An 11,164-nucleotide genomic window follows, 5' to 3' on the forward strand; every position below is an offset into this window, starting at 1 on the left:
GCTTGGATGGGGCGTTTGAAGAACGATGCCTGTGCTGATGTCCAGCCAGGCTCTGGGGATGAGTCTCCACACCCAGGTATGTCTGACAGGACTGAGGGTTGGGGATCGGGCCAGGTTGAATCCAGCGTGCTTTGTCCTCTTGTTCTTAGTGCTTGTTTTTGCTCAGGAGGGCAGGAGGTGAACCTCATGAACCAATGCCTGCAGATGGGGTTTGCAGAGAAAGAGGTCCTGCAGGCCTCGTGTGGCAGCCACGGAGCTGCAGCAAGGCTGCATCAGTGTAAAACATCAGAAATCCACGGAGGTGTGAAGGGGAGCTGTGGGCTCCAGTATCGCAGGAAGGGATGCGCATACTCGGGGTTTGGTTGTTGTGTGTGTGTTAAGTGACTGTGATACCACTGCTGGGCCAGTTTGAGTGTATGGAACAAGTGTGACATCCTTTTTGATGGAGTCCTGTCAAAGGAGTCCCATGGATTTGAGATCCAACTATCAGCCTGTGGGCATCATCCAGGAGTTGGGGTAGGGGATGAGGCAAGGGAAGTTGGGGTAAGAAAGTTATAAAGCAGTCTGGTAGTAGTTCTGTGTTTCTCCCATCTCCTCCTTTATTTCCTTCCAGGTGAAATAGATCGGTGCTGTAACTTGCCCTTGAATTAAAAAAGAAAAAAAAGGACTCTAGTGTGGATTTTACATGGGCCCAGCACTGCAAGGTACGCTGCTGGGAGGAAGCGTCCATCTGCCTGAGGGCAGGAAGGCCCTGCAGAGGGATGCACTGAGGACAGTTGTGCGAGGCTCAACAAGAGCAAGCGCCAGGTCCTGCACTTTGGCCATGACGACCCCGTGCCAGCTTCTCCAGGATTTGGCTGAGGTAGAATTCCAAGCACCCCCTGATTCTAGAATGTTGGGGTGGGCTGTTGGAATATTCTGGTCTTGTGATGTGGACTTGCCTCCCCACCCTGTCCGTCATGGTGGAGCAGCCTGGTGGCCCTCAGTGATGTCATAAGGGCTAGAATGAGGGGAGGAGCAGTGCGTGCTGCGTCCCTTCATTGGAGCGCTGGAGCTCTGACTGAGCAGCTCGCTTGTTGCACTTGTGCATCGACTGAGTACCTTTGTCTTCACACCGTCTTGTGCAGCATCTTGTAGGTAAGCTGAGACAGTGTGGGATAGACGGGGGGGCAGTGAGTGTTGAGAAATGCTGGCTGGCAGAGCTCATAGGATCATATTATCTCCATTAGAAGAGCAGTGGCCAGCAGGGACAGGGAGGTGATTGTGCCCCTCTACTCTGCTCTTGTGAGGCCCCATCTGCAGTACGGTGTCCAGATCTGGAGCCCACAGTACAAGAAAGAAAAAGAGCTATTGGAGGGGGTCCAGAGGAGAGCCACAAAGATGAGCAGGGGACTGGAGCACCTCCCCTACAAGGACAGGCTGAGGGAGCTGGGCTTGTTCAGCCTGGAGAAAAGAAGGCTGCGGGGTGGCCTCATTGCAGCCTTCAGTACCTAAAGGGAGCCTACAGACAGGAGGGGAATCAACTCTTTGGAAGGGTAGATAACAGCAGGACAAGTGGAAATGGTTTTAAGTTGAGGGAAGGAAGATTTAGGTTGGATGTCAGGGGAAAATTCTTCACAGAGAGAGCGGTGAGGTGCTGGAACAGCTGCCCAGAGAGGCTGTGGATGCCCTGTCCATCCCTGGAGGTGTTCAAGGCCAGATTGGATGGGGCGCTGGGCAGCCTGGTCTAGTCTTAAATGGGGAGGTTGGTGGCCCTGCATGCGGCAGGGGGGTTGGAGATTCATGATCCTTGAAGTCCCTTCCAGCCCTGGCCATTCTGTGATTCTCTGATATTGCTTACTCTTGACCATCAGGCGTAATTTTTGCCCAATAAATGCATTCCGAAGCGATCCATAAATGAGGCATTTGTCCCATGTTTTTTCCCTCACTGTCTTTGCTAAATTGTGGAAGCTCACTGACCCGCTCTTTCTCTCTCCTCTCTCCACCCTCTGCCTGCTTCCCTGGTGCAGCTTTTGCTCGTGGAAGATCAGAGCAAAGTGACAAGGAACGGCTGCGAATCCAAGGCATTTGTCTACCACGTTCTGATCTCTTGCCAGGTACCTGCCATGCTTTGTCCCCCCACATGCTTTAGCAGCCCGTAACGCCCCACGTTTAGTAACACAGCCTCATCCAGCTTTGATGGGACGCTGGTCACGTGTGGGTTTTTTCCACGTGCTCTCCAGCTCAGCCCTCACAAGGATGCTGTCTGTGGTGCTGTGACCAGCTGGTCTTAAGGAAACCAATCCCTTAGGCAAAGAGTCCTAGCCCCAGCTTGTGCAGAGCTGCACAACATGACCCAGGGACACCAGCAGGCATGCTTCGGCTGTGTGAGTGTGCCCGACAGCTGTGGGGAGCACAGCAGAGATGCAAGCAGAGGAAATCCATGTGCAAGGCTGGGCAGGTGCTGGTGGTGAGGCTGCTGGGAGATGAGGGCTGGGGAGCAGATCCACCCCCAGCAGTGACACCTCTCACTGCCCTGCTGCTGCGCTATCAGAGAGCTCAGGGCAAATGCATGTGCTGCTTTGTGCCAGAGTCCCCACCTGCTAGCAGAGGGATAGCCTCTTGTGAAGATGCTGCATAACAGGCTGCCACGTTTGAACTGACGGAACACAGTGGTTGTTTCTAGAACACCTGCCAGTGGGTAACTGAGGGTAGTTCTGAAGAAGTCTCTCAATAGTGTGGTGTGTGAACAGAGAAAATAAAAGTGTGTTTCTTTTCAGTTCCAGCTTGTCACACCCGTGCTGATGGCCGTGGCGTGCAGTGAGATCAGCTGTGGGCCTGACGTGGCGTGGGCAGAGGTAGAGTATGAAGCTCTGATTGGTCTTTGTTCCCTGACTGGAGCCAGCAGAGTGCAGCAGAGCCGCAGATGTGCTCTCCTGCTTTTCAGGAGAGGCCGAATCCTTGCAGCTCCTTACGCTCCTCTTTGGCAAGACAGTAGTGCCAGTGTGGCAAGTTTATAAAAGTACTGGAGCCATCTCGGTTGTGGTGTTTGTCCTCTACTGATTTTTCCCTTGAAATAGCTGCAGAAACAACAGACATTTCTGCTCCTGTTTGGCCTCACTGTTGGTTGAACTGCTCAAGAGAGCTGCTTTGTGCTTGCAATGGCACTGTTTGCACCTTGTAACTGCAGCCGTAGCTTTCGTTTCCCTCTTCACGGTCTCCTAGCATCTTAAACAGTCAGCCTTCCTGCACAAAGAGTGCAGGAAAGGATGGGGCAAAATGGACAAGGCCACCTGTCTGCGTCAGTGCCATTGCTGATTAGTCTGGGTAGGGAGAGATGCATCTTTGCATTGCCTGGCGTGTGCCTGCTGCACACCAGGAAGAGACACAGCTGTTATTAGACTTGCAGTTCCTTCTTATGTGCCCATGATAAGGACCGAGTGCGTTTCCTGCAGCTTTTTCTGCAGATGTGCTCCTCACCTTGAAATCCTCCCTATTTGTTCTCCGCTCCTCACCGTGGCCTGTGCTCTCTGTTTCAGACTGAGAACAAGGGGAAGCCCCTGCTGGTCCATGAGGAGTCAGCTGTGAATATTCCAGCTATTGCTGCTGCCCATGTTGTTAAGAGATACGTTGCCCAGGCAGCGGATGAACTCTCCTTTGAGGTAAGCAGTTAAAGGCGTTCCTTGTTGTCCTGTACAGAAGAGTATAAGGTGTGAATGCATAAGGAATATTCTCAGACACCTTCAGAATGCTTTGTGAGACGAAGCTCAGAAGATTCAGTTCCAGATCAGACTTGCACCGGGTTGGATGCAGGGAGGAGTTCAGCCATCTCTAAAATATGGCTTTATTTGGCTTCTGAATCTTCTGATCAAACAGATACTGCCCAGTATTGTAGCCTGGTCCCTGAGCAACAGCAGACCAGCATATGGAGTGTGTAGATCTGTTCAGGAAGCCCTGCCACCTTACGTGTGCGGTTTAATTGGAACTCTTCCATACCCTGCTGCTGTTGAGAACCATTTCCTACTGCACAGCTGTATTCTGTATGTTGTGTAACGTAGTGACTCTTCTACCTCCAAGTTCAGTTGTACAACGGCAAATGCCTTCAGAGCTGCACTGGTGCAATTGCTCTCAAGCTCGGCGATGTTTGGCAGTGCAGAAGAATGCGGTCATTTGAGTTGTGCTTTCCTCCCAGCCGTGCTGAAGCTGGGATTGACGTTGCAATCTCTTGCAGGTGGGAGACATCGTGTGTGTCATTGATATGCCCCCCAAGGAGCAGACCCCCTGGTGGAGAGGCAAGCACGGCTTTCAGGTAGGCACAAGCTTCAGACTGGAGAGTGCAACTTAAGTGAAGGCAGGAAACTCAGCTTAGAGCTGCTCTGCCTGCACAGGATGCCTAACGGACGTAAACGGTTTCCCTGTGTCAGTGTCAGAGGACCTTGCCTCTGGCTGCAAATGTTGAAAAATTATTACCTTTATGCAGGCCATATTCTGCTGGATAGTTTTACAGAGTGTCAGGCAAGCACGTTCCGAGGGAAATGTTATGTGGATTTTGGTTTAACAGTTCAGACCTGAGAAATGCAGCATGCAATAGTTGGCCTCTCTTTTTGTTCTTGCTACAGGTTGGATTTTTCCCAGGGGAGTGTGTGGAACTCATTAATAAGAATGTTCCTGAGGCTCTCATCAATTCAGTGCCAAAGCCAGGTACGGATGTTACATTTGATGGTGTGGGGAAGAAAAATGAAGTTTCTTGGGGGGTGTGTTCCATATTTAATACCTCCTTTATCCATCCGACGTTGTCCTCTGTATTGATGATCCTTCATGCACACCACGGGGCAGAGATTTGGTCCAATCCTCGTGTGTTTATGACTGGAATTGGGGGAATTATAGGATCTTCATAGACTGGCTTGGGATGGAAGGGAGCTCAAGGATCATTAAGCTTTCACTTCCCTGTATCAGGCTGGGCTGCCAGCCCCCACATTTAATGTCAGATTAGACCAGGCTGCCCAGGGCCCCATCCCACCTGGCCTTGGGCTCCTCCAGGCATGGGGAACATCCCTTTTTGTATATACTTGTTAGTAATGTTCTTCCGTTTTAACATGCTCTGTAGAATGTGCTGTGCTCGGCCTCGTCCTACTGAGCCAAACCTGAAATGACCTGGCTTCTTCCTTTTGTTCTGCAGTGCCCAAGAAACGCAGCAAGATCATCACCTTCCTTCGTTCCTTGGTGAAGGCCCGCCCAAAGAAACCGACCGAGCGGGAGGTGGAGAAGGAAAAGGTGTTTGGCTGTGACCTGGGAGAGCATCTTCTCCACTCTGGTCGTGATGGTAAGGAACAGCCCATTCCTGAGATCTTCCTCTCTTGGGCATCTGAAGAAGATGAAAGGGAGATCATATCTAGCAGGGGGCAGGCTGATAGCAGTGGAGAGACGTGTAATGGGAGGTGATGGCTGAAGGATAAAGTGAGGCAAATGCTCCTCAGAGACAAGCACATTTGTATTTGCTTCAACCAAGCCTGGCTGGGCTTAGTGGATGGGATGTGACGAGACCACAGCCTGAACCAGAACTTGAATGAGGAGCTCAAGTAACCGCTGGCACGTGTTCTTTAGTCCCCCAGGTCCTCCAGAGCTGCGCCGAGTTCATTGAGCAGCACGGCGTGGTGCAGGGGATATACCGGCTGTCCGGCGTCGCGTCCAACATCCAGAGACTGCGGTAAGAGTGCTGCGACTGACACAGCTGGATTGCATTTGGTGTGGCTTTGGGCTTGCCTTCCTCTTTCTCAACCGTTTTTGCGTCCTTCTCTCCAGGCAGGAATTTGAGTCTGAGCAGATTCCTGAGCTCACCGTCCGTGACACTCACAGCGCGAGCTCCCTCTGCAAGATGTACTTCAGGGAGCTCCCGAACCCTCTGCTCACCCACCAGCTGTACGGCAAGTTCTCGGTAAGCACAAGGCAACATCTTTCATTTCCCTCTTCCCTGGGCCTCTTGAGAGATGGCTGCAGCAGTGCCCCAGCTCTGAGGCCCTTTTGCTGTCAGCCCCGTGAGGTTTACTCGCATTGGTTTACTAGCCTGATTTGTGTCTCAATCCCTTTCTGCACTCTTCCAGGATGCTGTTGGTGCCGCTACAGAGGAGGAGCGGCTGGTCAGAATGCAGGACGCCATCCAGCAGCTGCCCGCTCCTCACTACAGGTCAGTGCTGCCCTCAGCCTGTTGAGCTCAGCCTGCTGCATTGCAGAGGGCAATGATGCGATTCCAGGCTTTGTCTCATGCCAGCAACACGATGCCTGTGTATGCTGAAGGGTTGAAGGCTCCATGGGGTTAATGTTTGGGGTCAGTTCCTGGGCACGGGGGCACGCTTGGTGCAGCTGATGGCTGCAGCTGTGCTGTGCTGGGGCTTGGTGCTGCAGCGAGGCACTCAGTTAAGTTGGATCTGCTTCATCTTCCGTGACAGTAGCAATAACAAGAACTAGCATGAATGGAGGTTTGCTTTCTGAATTGCAGCACGGCATGCTCGTTGGTGCTGAACGCTTGCCTCTCTTGTTTTCCAGGACACTGGAGTACCTGATGAGACACTTGGCGTGTCTGGCTGGGAGCTCCTCCATCACAAACATGCATGCCAAGAACTTAGCCATTGTGTGGGCTCCAAACCTCTTAAGGTAAACTTCTGGTTCCGTTTCAACACACTGCTTCCATCTGTTCTCCAGTTAAGAAAAGCAGTCCTCCCTTTTTCTCCATCAAATGTGGTCTTCTCCTGTAAAATCTGTGGCTGACAGCAGAGCAGGAGCCTGGCCTGTTCTCCAACCCCACGGGCACAGTGTCTAGGTGACAATTTCTGCTTTCTTCTTTAGATGGGACTGCTGTGTCCTTGATCATCCAGGAGCATTTCTGCCGTGGCATCACTGATTGCCCACTGCGGAAGTCTCCAGAGCCTCAGTTGACAGCTTTTGGCTGCAACAATTCAGACTTGGGGAAGCGATCTTGGAGAAATGACTTCTAAAATCTGCCTTTTCTACAGATCACAGCAGAACGAGTCTGCCTGTGCCAGCGGAAGAGCCGCCTGCATGGAACTGCAGGCGCAGTCGGATGTTGTGGAATTTCTCATCAACCACACAGACGTCCTCTTCTGCTCCAAATCCGCATCAGACATGGCAGATGGAGCAGGTGAGTGTCTTCCTCCATGAGCTTTATCTTGATCAGACACCCTGATCAAATCCAGGCCTTCTCCAGGGCCTTTGAGATATGCTTTTGCTATCGAGGGGACAGCAGACTTCTGGGCTTCGATTAGAATCTGGCATCCTGTTGCTGGATGCTGAGAATGTCCAAGCCCAAACTTTACTAGGAGGAAACTGTCACTGTCATGATGATGTTACAAATACAGCACCTCCCCCAGAACTGTGGTGGCTGTGCTGCTGCTTTCTGATCCTCGCTCTTACCTGTGGTTTTCCCTTACAGGGCACAATTCTCTCTCAGGGCCCAGGTCTGTGGGGGTCTCTTCTGCTGCCACAAAGCTGCTCAGCCTGGAGGAGGCACAGGCACAGAGGCGAGGCCACAGCAGCTCTCCCATCATGCCAGAGAGCAGCCGGGACCTTGAAGTGGAAGAAAGCCCTGCAGCTGAACAGGGCAAATTCCACACAATCATCAACTTCCCAACTGAAAGGTAAAGAGGACTTTCTTTTCCAGCACCTATCATCATTGTTTGGGTGGGTTTTTGTAGTTTTTTTTCCCCATTATTTCTAGTGCCAAAACTTGCTGCAAGTAAGTTACGCTAATGATGGGGTTTTCCAGATTTCAGGGCCAAGTGCCTGAAACCAATGCCAGTTCTCCTCTAAGCAGAGCAGTTGGTCAGACTTGCTGGCACTAGAAATTAAACATGGCAGTGAGATGAGGCCGATCAGCTGCTAATGTAGGAGTCAGAGATGCTTTTGAACATTCTTTATGGCTGCACGGTTCCTCAGAAAGCAGTTACGCCTGACAGCTCAATAAAAGCCATCCCTCAGATGCTGTGCTGTACAGCTGTGGAGCCTTTGCTCACATGCTCTGCATCTTGCTTGATAGAGTTGAGGGAAATTTAGCCAGCCAGACTTCAGGGCTGAGCTATAGGAATGGAGCCATCCTCAACTGTTGGAAACAGAGCGAGTTTGTAAGCTGTGTTTCTGCAGAAACCAGGCAATGCTAGGAACAAGCAACTGCTGCCAAGAGCTCAGTGCAGCTCTTCCCTCACCCTGCACCACGCACGACTCACAGCATTCACTGTTTTCTCTCTGCAGACAAAATCCACCCAGCAAGATGAGGGAATCACTAGCTAGCAGTTGGTGTTGCTGCTTCAGCGTAAGAAAACCATCCTCTGTGGCCAAACGCCAACTGCAGCGCATTGCCAGGCAGCCCTCAGAAACAGCAGTGGTAGTCCTGGCAGGTAAGGGTGCAAATGCAGCTTTCAAAATCCTGCTTTTCAGGAACACAGAATTCAAGCTTGCAGTGCACTTGTATCTCCTTCTAGCATTCAAGCGTGTGCCTAACATCTTCAGTTCAGCCCTGATCAAGAACCACAGTCATAATTCAGCTTGTGAAAGTTTGACACTAATCCCTGTGTATCCTTTCTAGGTGAATCGAGCCCTTGCCAACCCAGAAGATCCAGGGCAAGTAGCAATGATGCACTATGTCCTTCCATCAGTGGAGAGCTCATAGGGAGCACGAATCGCTGCAACTCCAACAGCAGCCTTCCATGTAACAACCGTAACAACAGTGATGGAGTGAAGGAGCTCATTGAAGTTTGTGCCCTCATTACACCTGGCTCTGCTGAAGGTGCTGACCTGAGCCTGCCAGACACCACAGTCATCAGTGCAGATTGTAACCCAGTGTCTCTGCAGTGCATCCCATCCCAAGCACAGTCTGAGTGCCCCGAAAGCAGCACCTCCATGCAGGAACAGGCCAGGATCAGTGAGGAGGAGCAGAACCTCTTGGATGGGGACTTTCAATCAGGCCTCCAGTCCCAGGCACCGGACAGCAGCACAAGCTCTGAGCCACTCTCTCCATGACGAGAGAGGATGAGTGCCATCTTTACCTTGGGCCTCTCACACCCTCCTGCCTTTTATATAATAATAAAAGCACACTCGTGCTCAATCAATGTCTTGACTGCCTTCCGAGTCTTCACACGGATTGGGATGAATGCCACACACAGCAAGGCACCTCAGCTTGCAATGCTGTGGCTGTGGGGTGCGTGCCGCAGAGCTCCGGGTTTGTTCCCATTTTGTCTGGCTTTGGGATGTCTGCAGAGAGAGAGATCTCTGCTACCATTTGGTCTGGTAGCAAATAATCTCTCGCATCCTGGATGCTGCTCATGATAATCCTAAGCTTCCTGGCTGTGGCTTTGTGATGCTTTTCAGGAGGAGCTCACCTTGACCAACGTCAGGCAGTACTGCTTGGTCTGCAGCTCAGTGGCCATTTCCCTTTTAGGCGGCTGTTGCAGAAGAATCAAGCAGCAGAACCTTTTGCTCACTCTGGAGCACACAAGTGATACAAAAGAAGAGACAACCTGGGAATCTCTGGGTCTGCAAGACTGCACAGACACTCACTGACTGTGTTTGATGCTCCCTCCCATCCTTGGTTTCCTTCTCCCCTCCTCCTTGTCTGATCCCACTGCTGAGCCATGATCAAGCACCCCAGTGTCGCAGAGCATCATGCAGAGCCGTGCTGGGAACTGCTCCCCTTCCCCTCCTGCAGCTCGGCGTGCAACCTCACCTGCTTCTCTGCTGATCCCACACGTGCCATCGAGATGCTCTGGCGCAGGATGTGCCTCTAACCCAAAGCTCCTTCCCACCCTCCCAAGAAAAAGCAAACCAACCGCACTGCCACCAGCACAACCCCACAGCAGACAGCAGGGAATGCCAACAGCTTCACACTGCTCCCCTTCACTCCCATCCCAACTGTGTGCACATGGATAGGTGGAAGGATGAGGTTGCAGGCTGACCTCTGCTGAGGTGAGTGAGGGCTCACCGTGTTGCTCTGTGGTAGATTTGTTCATGTTCAGTGCTAACAAAAAACTCACACGACACTGAAGGCCTTGCAAAAGTCTGGCAGGTGATGTCAGTTGCTGTTTGCCAATGGAAGAGAGTGCTCAGGAGTGTTTAATGGTGGTAGATCTTGCCTGTGACTAACTAACTCCAGCTTGCTATGGGAAACTGGGGAATGATGCCACTGTATCCTGTGAAGGCAAGATACATGTTGGCACCTCCCTGCTCCCTCTTATCTGCTGGCAAGGCCAGGGAGATGGGAACAAAGGAGTTTCCGCTAAGATTCTGGAGCCAGAAGCTGTCACTCCAAAGACAGCTGACTCCACTACTTTGAAAGCATTGAAAAGGGGCCATCATCACCATGGTCACCGTCATCATTGCCGTTGTCAACAGAACAACAACACCTGATGACCCACCACTACTGAAGATCAATGGCTGAACTACGAACCATGCTGAATTCATGGTGGTGACTATCTCCCTCTTACTTCCTATAAAGACTCCTTGCTTCTTCTTTCCTATCTTTTCTATTGCCCTCCTTCCGTTCCCCACTACCCTAATTCATAATAGCGTCCATCCCCCATAGGATCCCCCCCACCCCATAGGACCCCCCCAAACCCTATATGATCCCCCAAACCCCATAGGATCCCCCAAACCCCATAAACCCTTCTCTGACCCTAATATTTTTGCCCCTCCCCCCCCTCAATTTGCAGCCCCCCACCCCCTCCTCCTGCAGGCCGCCCAGATCCAAGCTCAAAGCCCCACTTCCCATTTGGAGGGGGGAGTCTGGTTGCCCCCCAAAACCCATAAGACCCCCCACAAATCCCATAGGACCTAATAAGACCCCCCCAAGCCCCCATAGGACCCCCCACACCCCATAGCACCCCCCCCAATCCTATAGGAACCCATTGGACTCCCCTTACCCCATAGCATCCCCCCAAATCCCATAGGATCCCCCCAAACACCAGAAGGACTGGTGGGAGAAGTGAAGGTTGGGGACTGTCTTGGGCAGAGTGACCATGGAACTGTACAATTCTCTATTCTTGGGGATGTCAAAAGAGTGACCAGCAAAACTACTTTCTTGAACTTCCAGAGGGCGGACTTTGATCTGTTCATGGCACTTGTAGCACGGGTCCCTTGGGAGTCGCTTCTTAAGGGTAAAGGGGTCCAGGAAGCCTGGATG

At 51.8% G+C, this 11,164-nt stretch overlaps 1 protein-coding gene across 1 annotated transcript; it reads left to right on the forward strand.

Moving 5' to 3' along the window:
- The first annotated feature begins 938 nt into the window (after window positions 1-938).
- Window positions 939-9,083, forward strand: LOC116241252 (rho GTPase-activating protein 32-like). The gene is made up of 15 exons (XM_090138382.1): window positions 939-1,137; window positions 2,010-2,096; window positions 2,760-2,837; window positions 3,519-3,641; window positions 4,211-4,288; window positions 4,599-4,680; window positions 5,159-5,302; window positions 5,584-5,686; window positions 5,782-5,914; window positions 6,081-6,163; window positions 6,523-6,630; window positions 6,990-7,135; window positions 7,427-7,631; window positions 8,242-8,387; window positions 8,576-9,083. Exons 3-15 carry the CDS (start codon window positions 2,784-2,786, stop codon window positions 9,007-9,009), a joined length of 1,839 nt encoding a protein of 612 aa, XP_089994508.1. The 5' UTR covers window positions 939-1,137; window positions 2,010-2,096; window positions 2,760-2,783; the 3' UTR covers window positions 9,010-9,083.
- The last annotated feature ends 2,081 nt before the right edge of the window (window positions 9,084-11,164 follow it).

This window comes from Phasianus colchicus, chromosome 3 (genome assembly GCF_987193195.1).
Source record: "Phasianus colchicus chromosome 3, bPhaCol1.hap1.1, whole genome shotgun sequence".
Classification (NCBI taxonomy): domain Eukaryota; kingdom Metazoa; phylum Chordata; class Aves; order Galliformes; family Phasianidae; genus Phasianus; species Phasianus colchicus.

Bases quoted from the DNA above. Each gene is read 5' to 3' on its own strand.
- LOC116241252 (XM_090138382.1), top strand. From the start codon at position 2,784: ATGGCCGTGGCGTGCAGTGAGATCAGCTGTGGGCCTGACGTGGCGTGG. The intron at 4,289-4,598 runs GTAGGCACAAGC...TTCTTGCTACAG, and splicing joins GAGGCAAGCACGGCTTTCAG to GTTGGATTTTTCCCAGGGGA. The intron at 4,681-5,158 runs GTACGGATGTTA...TTTGTTCTGCAG, and splicing joins CAATTCAGTGCCAAAGCCAG to TGCCCAAGAAACGCAGCAAG.